The 18,229-nt window shown below is 48.7% G+C and overlaps 1 protein-coding gene across 1 annotated transcript in view; it reads left to right on the forward strand.

The window, feature by feature from the left end:
- LOC129714800 (protein WWC2-like) overlaps window positions 1–18,229 on the forward strand; it is a 135,580-nt gene that overhangs the window by 23,694 nt on the left and 93,657 nt on the right. The window contains exon 2 of the mRNA XM_055664646.1: window positions 8,205–8,314. Within this exon, the coding sequence (XP_055520621.1) occupies window positions 8,205–8,314 (110 nt within the window). The remainder of the gene's footprint in view (window positions 1–8,204; window positions 8,315–18,229) is intronic.

Genomic DNA, 18,229 nt, shown 5'->3' on the forward strand with positions numbered 1-18,229 from the left:
CATGGATAGGTGACGTTTCACAGAGTGCTGGAGTAACTCAGCGGGTCAGGCAGCATCTCTGGACCAAAAGAAATAGGAGGAGAGTTAGGCCATTCGGCCCATCGAACCTACTCCGTCTATACTACACTTACACCGCACGTTGCCTCGGCAAGGCCAGTAGCATAATCAAGGATCAGTCGCACCCCGGCCACTCCCTCTTCCCCCCTCTCCCATCGGGCAAAAGATACAGAAGTATGTAATGTCTTCCAACTGACTGGTTAGCCCGCATCAAAAGCTTTTCTCTGTACTTCTGCACACGTGACAATAAACTAAACTAAATCGTCAGTCGATCATGGCTGATCTCAGAATAAAAGAGCGTACCTTTAGACAGGAGATGAGGAGGAATTTCTTTAGTCACAGGGTGGTGAATCTGAGGAATTCATTGCCACTGAAGGCAGTTGACAGGTTCTTGATTAGTGCGGGTGCCAGGGGTTATGGGGAGAAGGCAGGAGAATGGGGTTAGAAGGGAGAGATAGATCAGCCATGATTGAATGGCGGAGTAGACTTGATGGGCCGAATGGCCCCATTCTGCTCCTAGATCTTATGAACTTCTGAATACTGAAACACCTTGCATCCACTCAGAGAACAGTCTCTATTAATAAGTAATCGAATGCAATAGCTTAGTTTCCCTCTCAACCCTATTTTCCTGCCTCCACCCCATCATTTTGACACTTTTCCTAATCTGAAGGACATGGGTGTGATGTTTCGAAGAATTCTAAAGAAGGGACTCAACCTGAAACGTCACCTATCCATGTTCTCCAGAGATGCTGCCTGACTCACTGAGTTACTCCAGCACTCTGTGAAACGTCACCTATCCATGTTCTCCACAGATGCTGCCTGACCCGCTGAGTTACTCCAGCACTCTGTGAAACGTCATCTATCCATGTTCCCAGATGCTGCCTGACCCGCTGAGTTACTCCAACACCAACATCTTCTCCACAGATGCTGCCTGACCCGCTGAGTTACTCCAGCACTCTGTGAAACGTCACCTATCCATGTTCTCCACAGATGCTGCCTGACCCGCTGAGTTACTCCAACACTCTGTGAAACGTCACCTATCCATGTTCTCCACAGATGCTGCCTGACCCGCTGAGTTACTCCAGCACTCTGCGTCTTTTTCTGTAATCTGCAGTTCAGTGTGTTGGTCAAACACTATCCAGGGGTCCCTGTAAGAGCTCACCATTTAGATACTTATCCTGTGCATGAGATCAGTAGAGCATGCTTTGACAACTCAACAGCTCCTAGGGTCTTGCTGCCAGCTACAGAGTACTCTGAATGCTCTCAGTAGACTGTATCTAATCTCAGACTTTAGAGATAGAGCCCAGTAACAGGCCCTTCAGCCCACCGAGTCCACACCAACCAGCGATCACTAGCACTGTTCTACACACACCAGGGTCAATTCACATTTTGTGCCAGGACAGAAAGGTCAGGGTGGAGAAGGCTGAGGACAGAAAGGTCAGCGTGGGAATGGGAATGGGAATGAGAATGGGAATGGGGAGTTAAAGTGTGTAGCAGGCAGTATCGGTCTGTTTTTTTTTGTACTTAGTAAACATTCAGTGTGAGCTGCTGGAAGCAATTTGGGGGAATTCTTGCCTGCGTTTGGTGAATTCCAGTCACTGCAGTTTCTAAAGAACCGAAAACTCAGTGGTAAGATCATTCCTTTCATCGCATTGCTTGCATTCCATTCCACTTAATTGCTGTGACTGGTTCTCAGCTGTTTTGTGTGCCTTTGGTTTTCGTGCTACAAGCTTCCTGGCTTACGAGATCCAGCTGGGAGATTGGACATTTTGGATGAATGACAATGGACGTTAATAAACTTTATTCGAGATACAGTGCGGAAACAGGCCCTTCGGCCCACCGAGTCCATGCCGACCCGGCGACTAGCACTTTCCTGCACACGCTAGGGACAATTTACAATACTACCAGAGCCAATTAACGCACAGACCTGCACGTCTTTGGAGTGCAGGAGGAAAATGGAGCACCCGGAGAAAACCCACGCAGGTCCCGGGGAGAACGCGCAAACTCCGTACAGACAGCACCCTTAGTTGGGATCGAACCCGGGTCTCTGGCGCTGTGAGGCAGCAACTCTACCTGCCTCAACTACCCTCTCCAGCAGCTCATTTCATGCACCTACTATCCGTTGTGTAAAAATAAAGTTGTTCCTCAGGTTCCTATTAATTCCTTTCCCCAGTAGTTTCTTTATTTTGCTGTGTATATGTTTTTGTAGACCTGTAAGAATTCCATTGTTCCATTTTCAGAAGAGTCACGGAGTCTCACTGTGTAGAAACAGGCCCTTCAGCCCAACTTGCCCAGACCGATCAACATGCCCCATCTACACTAGGCTCACCTGCCTGTGGTTGGCTCCTATCCCTCCAAACCTGTCCAATCCATGTACCTGTCCAAACCAAAGAACCTATAGTGGAGCAAGATAGACCACTCCTGCTAAATGCAATGGGCTGACGTGTAATACGCAACGGAGCGGAACGTGGGCCTTTTTTTCATCCATTTCAGTAACCCAACCCGACCCGACCCGACCCGACTCGCAGTGTAATCAACGTTGCGGGAGAACAGTTTGTGTTAATAAATTATAATTCTGAAAATGAGGAGAAGATTTTTGCCAAAGAACTTTGATTTTTACGAGTATGTTCCCGTAACCGGCTTCCGTCTCCGTACTAGTATCTTTGCTCCGCTACGGGATCTTTGGTGCGGAAACGGAAGCCGGTTACGGAAATGGGGCCGAAAATTACCCATGAATCTGCCCATGACCGTACTACGTCTTTTTCGTCGAGTGGTCTATCTTGCCCGCTATAGGATCTTTGGTCCAAACATCGATTAAACATTGTGATCGATTGATGCAGCACAGAACGCCGCAGGAGATCCTTCTTTCCTGTGGCTATCAAACTGTACAACTCCTTCCTCCTTCTGTCGTGAGGTAGACTGACTCCCCCCCCCCCCCCCCCCCCCCCCCCCCAATCTTTGCACATATGAGAGGATTAGATCAGGTAGATGTACAGAATTTCTTGCCCAGAGTTGGGGAATTGACTAGTGTAGATCAATAATATTTTATTATTAATGTTTAATGTTTTATGTATCATTTGTAACTGTCACCGTATGTCATGTTGTCACTTGTGGGTGGAGCACCAGGCAAATTCCTTGTATGTGAATACATGGCCAATGAATTTATTCATTCAGATGGGGCATGTTGGTTGGTGTGGGCAAGTTGGGCCGAAGGGCCTGTTTCCCTGCTGTTTGCACGATATCCCGCAGTCTTACACAGAATGATTAATGTCAGGTGTGTTGTACAGGTTTGTAAACAGCACGAGAGACTGATGCGCTGTTCAATGATTTACCAATCACATCAAATTGACCCTGAACCCTGACTAAAGGCGCGCGCCGCTTCATCTATGAAGTGTCGACACTCTGTAGTCTGTAACATTTTTTAGTTCAGTTCAGTTCAGAGATACAGCGTGCAAAAACAGGCCCTTCGGCCCAGCGAGTCCGCGCCGACCAGCGATCCCCGTCCACCTGTCCCACTTGGCGATTTTTTCAGCGACTGCCGGCGTCATATCAGTGTCGCCAAAAGATTTTGAACATTTCAAAATCTACTCCTATAACTTGTGAACTTGTGCCCCAATGCCTTTATGGTCAGCACTGTTTCACTGAGACTTGGTGCAGGAAAATCGGCAGTGGACCTGTATGTGGTGGTATTTATTCATGGTTTGATTGTATTCATGTGTGTTCTTGGACTGAATAGCACGCAGCAAAACCTTTTCACTGCACCTCTAACCTAAACTAAAGCAATTGCTGGTGCTGGTTTACAAAACATGCTGCTCCTGGCTTTGTCAAGTCAAGTCAAGTCAAGTTTATTTGTCACATACACATACGAGATGTGCAGTGAAATGAAAGTGGCAATGCTCGCGGACATTTGTGCAAAAGACAAACAACAAAACAACCAAACAAATTATAAACACAATCATAACACACATATTCTTTTATATAATAAATAATGGAAGGAAAAACGTTCAGTAGAGTTAGTCCCTGGTGAGATAGGCGTTTACAGTCCGAATTGCCTCTGGGAAGAAACTCCTTCTCAACCTCTCCGTTCTCACCACATGGCAACGGAGGCGTTTGCCTGACCGTAGCAGCTGGAACAGTCCGTTGCAAGGGTGGAAGGGGTCTCCCATGATTTTATTTGCTCTGGAGTTGCACCTCCTGTTGTATTGTACTGACTCGGCAAATGAAATTCCTCGTATGTTGCAAAACACACTTGGCTAATAAAGTATGATTGTATTGTAAAAAGATACAAAGTGCAGGAGTAACACAACGGGTCGGGCAGCATCTGTGGAGGATGAGGAAAGGTGACGTTTCAGGTTGAGACCTTTCACCCATCATCCTGCCCCTATCTCTCTTCTAGCCCCCTCCCCTCACATACAATAAGTCCAAGCTATGGTCCCCACCTGAAACGCCACACATCCTTGTTCTCCACAGAAGCTGCCTGCCCCTTTACGGAGGCACGGTGACACAGCGGTAGAGTTGCTGCCTCACAGCGCCAGAGACCCGGGTTCAACATTAACTCCGGTTGATGTCTGTAGGGAGTTTGCACGTTCTCCCTGTGACCCGTGTGGGTTTTCGACTGGTGCTCTGGTTTCCTCCCACATTCCAAAGACGTACAGGTTGATTGGCTTCTGTAGGTTATCCCTAGTATCTGGGATAGGACTTGTGCACGGGTGATTATGGGTCGGCATGGGCTTGGTGGGACGAAGGGCCTGCTGCCGCGCTGTATCCCCAAACTAAACTAAACTAGGGTCTCGATCTGAAACAACACCTATTCATTTCTCAAGAGAGGCTGAGTTGATTAGTGCGGGTGTCAGGAGTTATGGGGAGAATGAAGACCCTGTCCCGAGTTACTAACAAACTCTCCCGAAATTCTCCCTTGATTCGAACTCGGGGAATGTCAGGGAATGTCGGTAGCGAGTCCATAGGAGTCCGTAGATGTTTCGTAGCGGCTCGTAATGCCAGCCGTAGGAACTCGGGGCATCGGGTAAGTTGGGACGTTTTTTCAACATGTTGAAAAATGACCACGAGTAAAAAAAAAATAGCCCCGAGTACAGACGAACGGCCATTACCGTAATTCTCCGAGTTCGAATCAAGGGGAAAACTCGGGAGAGTTCGTGAGAAACTCGGGAAAGTGGGATAGGGCCTCAAGGTTGCGAGGGAAAGATAGATCAGCCAGTGTTGAAAGGCGGAGTAGATACGATGAGCCAAATGGCCTCATTCTGCCTCTACAACCTATGAACACAGCTGCCTGACTTGCTAAGTTACTCCAGTACGTTGTGACTATCTTAAACTAAACTAGAACCACTGTATTACTCCAGAATTTGTGTCCAGTCATGGGATTAATTAAACACTGCCTTCCATGGCAATAGTATTTTACTCTGCAGTTTTAGTGTTATTTGTGTAATGTGTTCATGTCCATGTGATAGGGGCAGAAGTAGGCCATTCGGCCCATCAAGTCTACTCCACCATTCAATCATGGCTGATCTATCTCCCCCTCCTAACCCCATTCTCCTGCCTTCTCCCCATAACCCCTGACACCCGCACAAATCAAGACAGGACAGTGTGTATAAGAGGCATGTGGAATATGGGAGTGGACGGGGGAATGCAGGAATACAGACAGAAGAGATTAGTGTCAGTTGGCATCATGGCCGGCACAGCTATTGTGGGCCGAAGGGCCAGCCGCTTTGCTGTACTGTTCCCTGGCAATGAAAGGATGAGGAGGATTCACTGTACATGTGCTTTTTGCTGAGAATTCCTCTTTAATCTTATCCCTTCAACAAGACGGCACGGTGTTGCAGCGGTAGAATTGCTGCCTTATGGCGCCAGAGACCCGTGTTCGATCCTGACTACGGGTGTTGTCCTGTACGGCGTTTGTACCTTCTCCCCGTGACCTGCGTGGGTTTTCCCCGAGACCTGCGGTTTCCTCCCACGCTCCAAAGACGCGCAGGTTTGTAGGTTCATTGGCTTGGTTTAAATGTAAAAATTGTCCCGAGTGGATAGTGTTAGTGTGCGGGGATCGCTAGTCGGCTCGGTGGACTTGGTTGTCCGAAGGGCCTGTTTCTGCGGTGTATCTCTAAACTAAGCTAAACCATTTCTGACAGAGAGGCTGTTCCCTTTACTGCACGTTGCTCTGCCCAGTATCAATGTTTGCCTCTGCATTCCTGGCCAGCTGGAATCTGAACTAGGTTATAAATATCCACGATAAATGTTAAAAATTAGACAAGTGGAATGCTTGGAATGTCTGATGCCCTGCACATAAATAAAATAACATGCCCTTTGAGTTGCCACAATCACCAATCAATTAGAAGTCTCTTCCAAGCTGTTATCAGGCAACTGAACCATCCTACCACAACCAGAGAGCAGCGCTGAACTACTGTCTACCTCATTGGAGACCCTCGGACTATCCTTGATCGGACTTTGCCGGCTTTACCTTGCACTAAACGTTATTCCCTTTATCCTGTATCTGTACACTGTGGACGGCTCGATTGTAATCATGTATTGTCTTTCCGCTGACTGGTTAGCACGCAACAAAAGCTTTTCTCTGTACCTCGGTACACGTGACAATGAACTAAACTCAACTAAATGGAACTAAACTAGAAGGCTTTGTTTACAACACAGCTTTCGTGCCCTGAATCGTTCAAAACTTATTCATAAAGCCAAGCCATGTTAGTTGGTTATTAAACTCCAAGGTTAATGAATAACTGGGTGAAGCCTAAAGAGCCTGTCCCACTATACGAGATAATTCAAGGTAATTCTCCCGAGTTTTCCTCTGATTCGAACTCGGAGAATGTCCGTAGCGGGTCCGTAGGAGGCCGTGGATGTCCCTTAGCGGCTCGCAATGCTAACGGTGGGTACTCGGGAAATCCGGTAAACTCGTGACGTTTTTTCATCCCTGTGAAAAATGTCAATGAGTAAAAAATAATCGCGATGAAAAAAATTGTTACTTTTTACTCGTGCGAGCCGCAACGGAACATCCACGAACACCTACGGACCCGCAACGGACATTCTCCGAGTTCGAATCAGGGGAGAACTCTTGAATTACCTCGTACAGTGGGACAGGCCCTTTAGACACAGGTCAGCATCGATCTCTAGTAACGTGCTAACTCACAGCAACTGCTAAAGGGCCGTAGTTCATTACAGTTGGAATAGTGAAAGGCCTGGATAGAGTGGGTGTGGAGAGGATGTTTCCACCTGTGGCAGAGTCCAGGACCAGAGGGCACGGTCCCTTTCGGAAAGAGACAAGGAGGAATTTCTTTAGTCAGAGGGTGGTGAGTCTGTGGAATTCTTTGCCACAGAAGGCCATGAAGGCCGTCAATGGATATTCTTAAGGCAGAAGCAGGACACGCTAGAGGCAGGAAACATGTTCCCCATGTTGGGGGAGTCCAGAACCAGGGGCCACAGTTTAAGAATAAGGAGTAAGCCATTTAGAACGGAGACGAGGAAACACTTTTTCTCACAGAGAGTGGTGAGTCTGTGGAATTCTCTGCCTCAGAGGGCAGTGGAGGCAGGTTCTCTGAATACTTTCAAGAGAGAGCTAGATAAGTAAGTAAATAAGTAAGTACATTTATTGGCCAAGTATTCACATTGGTCTGCGTGGACTCGATGGGCTGAAGGGCCTGTTTCCACGCTGTATAACAAAAACTAAAACAGAGAACAGTACAGCACAGGAACAGGCCCTTCGGCCCACAGTGTCCGTGCCGTACATGATGTCAAGTGAAACTTATCTCCTCCGCCTGCACGTGACCCCTATCCCTCCATTCCCTGCTCATCCACACAGACTGAACGGCCTGTTTCCGTGCCGTATTCTTCAATGAAACGTCGCCGAATCTTGTTCTCCAGAGATGCTGAGTGACCCGCTGAGTTACTCCAGCACTCTAGAGGTTTTTTTTTGTGATGTAAATCAGCATCTGCAGTTCCTGGTGTCTACTTTCATAAGTAAGTAGTGGTCATTTGTCTGAAGAAGGGTCCCGACCTGAAATGTCACCCATTCCTTCTCTCCAGAGATGTCGCCTGACCCGCTGAGTTACTCCAGCATCTTGTGCCCACCTTTGGTGTGATGCGACATTTGTCGATCCTTTCTACACACTGACCATTTCTTTGTGTTTCAGGTTTACCAAACCTCTGACGTTTGCCGATTGTGTGGGAGATGAACTCCCCCTGGGTTGGGAAGATGCCTATGATGACCAGATTGGCGTCTTTTACATTGACCACATCAACAGTGAGTGCTTCCTGTACGGCCTTTTCCCACCGGGCTCCCCCCCTCTCTCTCTCTCCCAACATTGTAACTTGCACCTGCCTTCAATGCACAATAGACAATAGACAATAGGTGTAGGAGTAGGCCATTCAGCCCTTTGAGCCAGCACCGCCATTCAATGTGATCATGGCTGATCATCTCCAATCAGTACCCCGTTCCTGCCTTCTCCCCATATCCCCTGACTCCACTATCTTTAAGAGCCCTATCTAGCTCTCTCTTGAAAGCATCCAGAGAACTGGCCTCCACCGCCCTCTGAGGCAGAGAAAAATTATTTCCTCATCTCCGTTCTAAATGACTTACCTCCTTATTCTTAAACTGTGGCCCCTGGTTCTGGATTCCCCCAACACCAGGAACATGTTTCCTGCCTCTAGCGTGTCCAAACCCTTATCTGTATTACTAAAGCTCTGATCTTGATCGCTTTTGGCGATCTGTGCTGCGATTTCCGACAGAACGCCGCCACCTACGGCCGTCATTTTTGGCCACCTCGCTCAGAGCCCTCCTCCGCCGCGTGTGTGCCGAGGATTTTTCCCGTCGATGAAAAATGACAGCGGTATTAATGTTTTTACAAAATTCCCCATTCTCTCTGCTGCCCCGCTGGAGGGAGGGGGAGGGACTATAAAACCAGGAAGTGGTGTGCCTCAATCAGGGCTCTGAATGACACTCAACAAATGTCTACAGCACTGTGTGTACCCTTAATTTGGTTTGAAAATGAAAATATGGTTAGTTTGAGGTAAAAAAAGTACTGCCTGCAAATGGTTGTTTGGGTTTGGGTTAGAAGTAAAAAGGCATTCTCTCTCTCTCTCTCTCTCTCTCTCTCTCTCTCTCTCTCTCTCTCCTCTCTCTCTCTCTCTCTCTCTCTTTCCTCTCTCTGTCTCTCTCTCTCTCTCTCTCTCTCTCTCTCTCTCTCTCCTCTCTCTCTCTCTCTCTCTCTCTCCCCCCCCCCTCTCTCTCTCTCTCTCCCCCCCCCCCCCCCCCCTCCCCCCCCCCCCTCCCCCCCCTCCCTCTCCTCCCCCCCCCCCTCCTCCCCCCCTCTCCTCTCCCCCCCTCTCTCTACCCCCCTCTCCCTCCCTCTCTCCCTCACTTCTCCCCCCCTCTCCGCTCCCTCCACACTCCCCCCTAAACCCCCTTCCCTCCACACCCCCCTACCCTCTTCCCTCCCCCCCTCCCCCTCACCCCCCTCCCTGCTCCCCACCCTCCCCCCCTCACCCCCCTCTCTCCCCCCTCCTCCCTCTCTCTCCTCCCCCTCCCTCCTCTCTGTCCTCCCCCACCCTTTCCCCCCTCACCCACCCTCCCTCTTCTCCTCCTCTCCACCCCCCATCATCCCTCTTGCCCTCTCTCTCTGTGTCTGTCTCTCTCTGTCTCTGCCCCTTCTCTCTCTGTGCCCTCACTCTCTACCCCCCCCTCTCTAGACGTGACTGCGTTGGGGGCTATGTGTCAGTAGATAGGGTGGTTATGGGGTAAAAGGAGCAAATTAATAATATTAATATAATATCAAGAGGGGTAATTAACGTGAGTGCGGGGGGGGGGTGGGGTGGGGGGGATAGTTAGTGTGTGTGACGCTGCATGCCGCCTCCCCCCCACAACAGCACGGGTCTGCACTTGGTCTAGTTAATCTTATATGTTTCAATAAGATGCCCGCTCATCCTTCTAAACTCCAGAGTATACAAGCCCAGCCGCTCCATTCTCTCGGCAAATGACAGTCCCCGCCATCCCGGGAATTAACCTTGTAAACCTACGCTGCACTCCCTCAATAGCAAGAATGTCCTTCCTCAAATTAGGGGACCAAAACTGCACACAATACTCCAGGTGTGGTCTCACTAGGGCCCTGTACAACTGCAGAAGGACCTCTTTGCTCCTATAATCGACTGAACTAAACTGGACTAAACTCCAATGACGTACATGTTTGAGGGTTAATTGGTTTTGGTAGAAATTGGGAATTGTTGCGCGTGTGTGTGGGATAGTGCTAGTGTACAGGGATGATCGCTGGGCTGAAGGGCCTCTCTCTGAGCTTTATCTTAAATTCTAAATTCTCCCTGTTGTTTTGAAGAGTCCAGCAGCAGGGTGGAGTCTGAAGAGTTGTAACTAAGATTCCTGCTATTAGTTGCATTACCAGGAGGGACTTGCCTTTGACAAGGTTCACAACTAGGTCAAGTGTAACATACCAGATGTCAACAGAATAAAGCACCCTCTAATCCATATCAATGGAATGTAAGTAGCTACAATGCACTGATCCACTTTTGTGGTTTCCAGAAGAATGTAACGTCGAACATTCTCCTTGTCATTCCTTTCCGGGCAATTCCCCCCCCCTCGTTATTTATTCCACTCTCCCCTTCCCGAACTTCCTCTGCAATACCCATTTTTTTTCCGATTCCCACCCCTGTCATTCCTTCTTCTATCCCCGCTCCCGTCCGGCAGAAGATACACCAGCTTCAGCACTGCACGCTGCCTCGGGAAAGCAGCCGACATCATCAGCGACTTGTCCCTGTCCCACCCCGGTCATTCCTTCTTCTCCCCGCTCCTGTCCGGCAGAAGGTACAGGAGCTTGAAAGCGCGCACCACCAGACTCAGGAACAGCTTCTTCCCCTCTGTTATCAGGCTTCTGAACGGCCCTTCCATAAGCTAGGGTACTGTCCGATTCACCTCTACCCCATTGTGGACATTGGACTTTGTCTGTGGAACTGATGCGCTACAATGCTGAGAACTATATTCTGCGCTCTGTATCTTCCCCTTTGCTCCACCTATTGGACTGGAGTTTGAGCTGATTGTACAGTATTTATGCATAGTATGAACATCTGTTTGGATAGCAAGGTTGTCCGCTGTACCTCGGTACATGTGACTATGATGAACCTAAATCTAAACATAAATCTAGACTCTCGGTGGCGCAGCGGTAGAGTTGCTGCCTCACAGCGCCAGAGACCCGGGTTCCATCCAGACCACGGGCGCTGTCTATACTGAATTTGTACCTTCTCCCCGTGACCTCGTGGGTTTTCTCCGGGTGCTCCGGTTCCCCCCCACATCCCAAAGACGTGCAGGTTTGTAGGTTTAATAGGCTTCTGTACAATTGTAATTGTCCCTAGTGTGTGTAGGATAGTGTTAGTGTGCGGGGTGATCGCTGGTCGGCGCAGACACGGCGGGCCGCAGGGCCTGTTTACACGCTGTATCTCTAAACTAAAACTAAATGAATGTCTTCTTCCCTTTGCTGAAGGACATGGTTGGTTCTGAGTGCTTCAAACTTCTGTCTTATCCTAAGCACCGTTTAGTTGAATTCAGAGATACAGCGTGCAGACGGGTGCGGTGGGCTGATGGGCCTGTTTCTGTGCTGCATCACAGAAGTCCAAAGGCTAAGGTAGACGAAAATGCTGGAGAAACTCAGCGGGTGAGGCAGCATCTATGGAGCGAAGGAATAGGTGATGTCTATATAGAAACATCGCCTATTCCTTTGCTCCATCGATGCTGCCTCACCCGCTGAATGAGTCCCACTGTAAATTGGAGGAGCAGCACATCATATTTTGCTTGGGTAGTTTACACCCCAGCGGCATGAACATTGACTTCTCCAATTTCAGGTAGTCCCTGCTTTCTCCCTCTTTCCCTTCCCAGCTCTCCCACAGCCAACAGTCTCTGCCTCCTCCTTTCTTCTTCCCGCCCCCCCCCCCCACACCCCCCACATCAGTCTGAAGAAGGGTCTCGACCCAAAACGTCACCTATTTCCTTCGCTGGGTGTGTGTGTGTGTGTGTGTGTGTGTGTGTGTGTGTGTGTGTGTGTGTGTGTGTGTGTGTGTGCGTGTGTGCGTGTGTGCGTGTGTGCGTGTGTGCGTGTGCGTGTGCGTGTGCGCTCTCCAAGACCTCTCCCGTGTTCTCCCTACTTTGAACTGTGAGATTTACGGTAATGCCCACTCGGGGCTCTCGTGGACATTTTTCATCATGTTGAAAATCTTCACGAGTCTTCCCGTGCTTACCTGCCATTAGCAAGTCTTCCCGAGTACCTGCCGTTACCGCTAAGAGACATCCCCAAGCTCCGACGTACCCGCTATGTTCATTCTCCGTGCTTACCACGAGTTTGATTTTTTTTTTAAACTCAGGAGAGCTCTTGGAATGAACTCGCACCGTGGGACAGGGCTTTGACGGTCTCAAAGCATTATTTATAGGTTGTCTGGCTGCCAACAGAAATAATGCATGGCCTTCCTGAAAGGAAGGAGAGAAGGTGCTGCCTTTCAGGCTGTGACTCAACATAAATGTATTTTCTCCACGAACCTTATCAGAGGAATCCGTACTCCAACTGCAGAATGGGAATTGTAAATCGGACCCGGTTGACTTTGGCCGTGAATGGTATCAGTGCATAACACCTACGATACACACAATTAATTCTGGTGATTATTCAGACAGTGCTTTCACAGCTGAAGCTGAAGAAGGAATCTCCACCCGAAACGCCACCCTTTCCTTCTCTCCAGAGATGCTGCCTGTTCTGCTCAGTTACGCCAGCATTTTGTGTCTCTCCTAAGTGAACTCAAGCCCATCCCACTTTCACGACCTAATTGGCGACCTCTGCCGAGTTTGCCCTTGACTCGCACACTCAGCGTGGTCGCCACGAGGTCGTAGGAGGTCTTCGTAACTCTTCCTCGTGCTCGTGAGTGGTCTCCGCGTACTCGTGGCCTCAAGTAGGTCGCGGCGGTTTTCCAGCCTGATACAAAATGTCCACGAGCAAAATAAAAAAGGTCGTCATGGAGAAAATGGATACTTTTTACTCGTAGGTGGGTCGTAGGTCGATAACTGGCCCGAGAAAAAACATGCAAACATGACATCATTTTATCATAGAAACATAGAAACATAGAAACATAGAAAATAGGTGCAGGAGTAGGCTATTTGGCCCTTCGAACCTGCACCGCCATTCAATGTGATCATGCGATCATTTTCCACTCGTAGCTAGTCATAGTTGGTCTTAAGTGTGGAAGACTGAGGTCGAAGGGGGTCGTAGGAGGTCGTAGACATACGCGTAGGAGGTCGTAGACATACGCGTAGGGAGGTCTTTTACTTTAGCAGTCAACACGACCTTGACATCTTTTTCAACCCGGCTAGGGTCTTCTAAACTCGTGGATCAGGTCGTCCAAGTGGGACAGGCCCTTCAATTACCTTGGTTAACACAGATTAATGAACTAAGATTACTTAATGGTATGAACATTGAATCCTCCAATTTTCAGTGACATGAACACATAGGAGCACGGTGGTGCAGCGGTAGAGTTGCTGCCTCGCAGCTGCGCCAGAGACCCTGGTTCCGTCCTGACTGCGGGTGCTGTCTGTAGGGAGTTTGTACGCTCTTCCCGTGACCCCGTGGGTTTTCTCCGGGTGCTCCGGTTTCCTCCCACACTCCAAAGACGTACAGGTTTGTAGGTGAATTGGCTTTGGTAAAAGCTGTAATTTGTCCGCAGTGTGTCGGATAGTGCAACTGTACTGGGGGATGGCTGGTCGACACGGATTCTGTGGGCAGAAACGCCTGTTTCTCCAAAGTGTTAGAAAGTGTAAAATCGATGCCTATGATTGTATTATCTATGGTATGGTGTTACTGGATTGCATAGAAAACAAATGAATCTCACTGCACCTAGGTACAGCTGACAATACAGTCTCATGGTATCATTAGTGACTCATTGAATGGAAACATTGAAACATTTAGGAAGTCCTATAAGTTAACGTACATTTTACAATCAAAGGCATAAAAAGCTGGAGTAACTCAGTGGGTCAGGCAGCATCCCTGGAGAACATGGATAGGTGACGTTTCACAGAGTGCTGGAGTAACTCAGCGGGTCAGGCAGCATCTGTGGAGAACATGGATAGGTGACGTTTCACAGAGTGCTGGAGTAACTCAGCAGGTCAGGCAGCATCTGTGGAGCTGGAGTAACTCAGCAGGTCAGGCAGCATCTGTGGAGAACATGGATAGGCGCCGTGTTGGGTTGGGACCCTTCTTCAGATGACATGCTATATCTGCATGTGCTCTGAAATTGGGACCCAACCCAAATTGTCACCTGTCCACGTTTTCCAGAGATGCTGCCTGATCCACTGCGTTACTCCAGCACTTTGTGTCTTTTATAGTATATCAGCATCTGCAGTTTTCTTTGTTGTAGGTTTGTAGATGAATTGGCCTCTGTAAATTGTGCATTGTCCCTAGTGTGTAGGATGGTGCTAGTGTACGGGGTGATCGCTGGTCGGCGCTGACTTGGTGGGCAGAAGGCCCTGTTTCCACGCTGTATCTGTGAAGTCGAAAGCCTAAAGCATTGTGTTCCCACCAGACGAACTACATCCTGTGATTCACCTACTGTTGTGAAATGCCCTTGTCCCCGCTGAAGTCATTTGCCTGGTGCGTCCGAGTCATTCATTCTTTATCAGATTCCAGGACAATGGCAGGAACCAGGGGAAAGTCACAACTCCCTGTCTGATGTCAAAGCAACGTGTTCCACCTCTAACTCTGGCCTGAAGTGAGGGCTGAGAGGCACGATGTCGGTATCAGGGGATTGCAGCTTACCACAACACAAGCCTAATTATTGCTGGATGTATCGCGGGGACTCGCAGAAGTCCAGCCAACAAATTGTGTGAACAAGACGTATTTATTCTGTTACAGTGCTGCTCCCAACTCCTACTCCCTAGAAGCAAAGAGGTCCTTCTGCAGTTGTACAGAGCCCTAGTGAGACCACACCTGGAGTATTGTGTGCAGTTTTGGTCCCCTAATTTGAGGAAGGACATTCTTGCTATTGAGGGAGTGCAGCGTAGGTTTACAAGGTTAATTCCCGGGATGGCGGGACTGTCAGGGGATATGGGGAGAAGGCAGGAACGGGGTACTGATTGGGGATGATCAGCCATGATCACATTGAATGGCGGTGCTGGCTCGAAGATTCCTGGGATGTCAGGACTTTCATATGAAGAAAGACTGGATAGACTCAGTTTGTACTCGCTAGAATTTAGAAGGTTGAGGGGGGATCTTATAGAAACTTATAACATTCTTAAGGGGTTGGACAGGCTAGATGCAGGAAGATTGTTCCCAATGTTGGGGAAGTCCAGGACAAGGGGTCACAGTTTAAGGATAAAGGGGAAATCTTTTAGGACCGAGATGAGGAAAACATTTTTCACACAGAGAGTGGTGAATCTGTGGAATTCTCTGCAGCAGAAGGTAGTTGAGGCCAGTTCATTGGCTATATTTAGTTAGATGTGGCCCTTGTGGTTAGATGTGGCAGGGGGTATGGTGAGAAGGCAGGTACGGGATACTGAGTTGGATGATCAGCCATGATCATATTGCATGGCGGTGCGAAGTCGAAGGGCCGAATGGCCTCCTCCTGCACCTATTGTCTATTGTTCTCAAATGTGCACGGGCATTGCCCGACCCCCCCCCCCCCCCCCCCCCACCCCCCAGTGACATTGTCCCCCCCCCCCCCCCCCCCCACACCAAGACACCTAACTCCTCCCTCCAGAGCCGAGGGTTTGCTCAGCCAGTGACCTATCACCAGGTGCCTCCACAGATGTTCAGTATTGGGCAAGGCTCAAGTGGAAATTATAGCTGCATCTGGATAGCATTTGCACGGAATAGCTCATAGTCATAGAGTGATACAGCGTGGAAACAGGCCCTTAGACCCAACTTGCCCTTATCGACCAACATGCCAAGTCTAGTCCCAACTGTCCGCGTTTGGTCAATATCCTTCTAAACCTGTTCTATCTATATACCTGTCTAAATGTTGGGACAGTCCCTGCCTCAACTACCTCCTCTGGCAGCTCGTTCCATACACCCACCTGTGTGAAAAAGTAACCCCTCGGATTCCTATTAAATCTTTTCACATTGAACATATGTCCTCTGGTCCTCGATTCCCCTACTCTGGGCAAGAGACTCTGTGCATCTACACAATCTATTCCTCTCTTGATTTTATACACCTCTATAAGATCACCCCTCATCTTCCTGCGCATCAAGGAATAAAGTCCCAGCCTGCTCAACCTCTCCCTATAGCACAGACTCTCGTGTCCTGGCAACATCTTCGAAAATGTACCCGTTACAGCTTGACAACATCTTTCCTATAACATGGTGCCCTGAACTGAACACAATGCTCTAAATGCAGTCTCACCAACGTCTTATACAACAGCAACATGACCTCCCAACTTCTATACACAATACTCTAACTGTTGATGGCCAATGTGTCAAAAGCCATTTTGACCACCCCATCTGCCTGTGATGCCACTTTCAATTAACTATGTACCTGCACTCCTAGATCCCTCTAACACTCCCCAGAGGCCTATCATTCACTCTTATAGATGTTAAAAGCCCATGTTAAATACCAAAATGCATACCCTAATTTGAGGAAGGACATTCTTGCTATTGAGGGAGTGCAGCGTAGGTTTACAAGGTTAATTCCCAGGATGGCAGGACTGTCATATGCTGAGAGAATGAAGCAGCTGGGCTTGTACACTCTGGAGTTTAGAAGGATGAGAGGAGATCTTATTGAAACATATAAAATTGTTAAGGGTTTGGACACGCTGGAGGCAGGAAACATGTTCCCAATGTTGGGGGAGTCTAGAACCAGGGGCCACAGTTTAAGAATAAGGGGTAAGCCATTTGGAACGGAGACAAGGAAACACTTTTGCTCAAAGAAAGTAGAAACATAGAAATTAGGTGCAGGAGTAGGCCATTCGGCCCTTCGAGCCTGCACCGCCATTTAATATGATCATGGCTGATCATCCAACTCAGTATCCCGTACCTGCCTTCTCTCCATACCCTCTGATCCCCTTGGCCACAAGGGCCACAACTCCCTCTTAAATATAGGCAATGAACTGGCCTCAACTACCCTCTGTGGCAGAGTTCCAGAGATTCACCACTCTCTGTGTGAAAAAAAGTTCTCCTCATGGCGGTTTTAAAGGATTTCCCCTATTATCTAAGCTGTGACCCTTGTCCTGGACCTCCCAACATCGCGGGTATTAAAAGAGAGGCATCTAGCATGTCAACCCCTTAAGATAGCTTTTGTAAGTTTTATAAGGTCCCCTCTCAATCTCCTAATTCTAGAGAGTATAAACCAAGTCTATCCAGTCTTTCTTCATAAGACAGTCCTGTTTCCAGGAATGTATGCCCCCTCTGCACTCCTCTATGGCAATATGTCCTTCCTCAGATTTGGAGACCCAAATATGCACGCAATACAGGCAGGTGTGGTCTCACCAAGACCCTATACAACTGCAGTAGAACCTCCCTGATCCTATACTCAAATCCTCTTGCTATGAAAGCCAACATGCCATTCGCTTTCTTTACTGCCTGCTGAAAGTTGTGAGCCTGAGGAATTCTCTGCCTCAGAGGGCGGTGGAGGCCGGTTCTCTAGATGTTTTCAAGAGAGAGCTAGATAGGGCTCTTAAAGATAGCGGAGTCAGGGGATATGGGGAGAAGGCAGGAACGGGGTACTGATTGAGGCACACCACTTGCAGAGACTGATTGAGGCACACCAGTTCCTGGTTTTATAGTCCATATATTTATGAGGTGTTGCAATAGGCAGTAGACAATAGGGTGCAGGAGTAGGCCATTCGGCCCTTTGAGCCAGCACCACCATTCAATGTGATCATGGCTGATCATCCCCAATCAGTATCCTGTTCCTGCCTTCTCCCCATATCCCCTGACTCCACTATCTTTAAGAGAGCCCTATCTAGCTCTCCCTTGAAAGTATCCAGAGAACCGGCCTCCACCGCCCTCTGAGGCAGAGAATTCCACAGACTCACCACTCTCTGTGAGGAAAAAGTGTTTCCTCGTCTCCGTTCTAAATGGCTTACCCGTTATTCTTAAACTGTGGCCCCTGGTTCTGGACCCCCCAACATCGGGAACATGTTTCCTGCTTCTAGCGTGTCCAAACCCTTAATAATCTTATATGTTTCAAT

The sequence above is a fragment of the Leucoraja erinacea genome, chromosome 41, assembly GCF_028641065.1.
Source record: "Leucoraja erinacea ecotype New England chromosome 41, Leri_hhj_1, whole genome shotgun sequence".
In the NCBI taxonomy this organism is placed as follows: Eukaryota; Metazoa; Chordata; class Chondrichthyes; order Rajiformes; family Rajidae; genus Leucoraja; species Leucoraja erinaceus.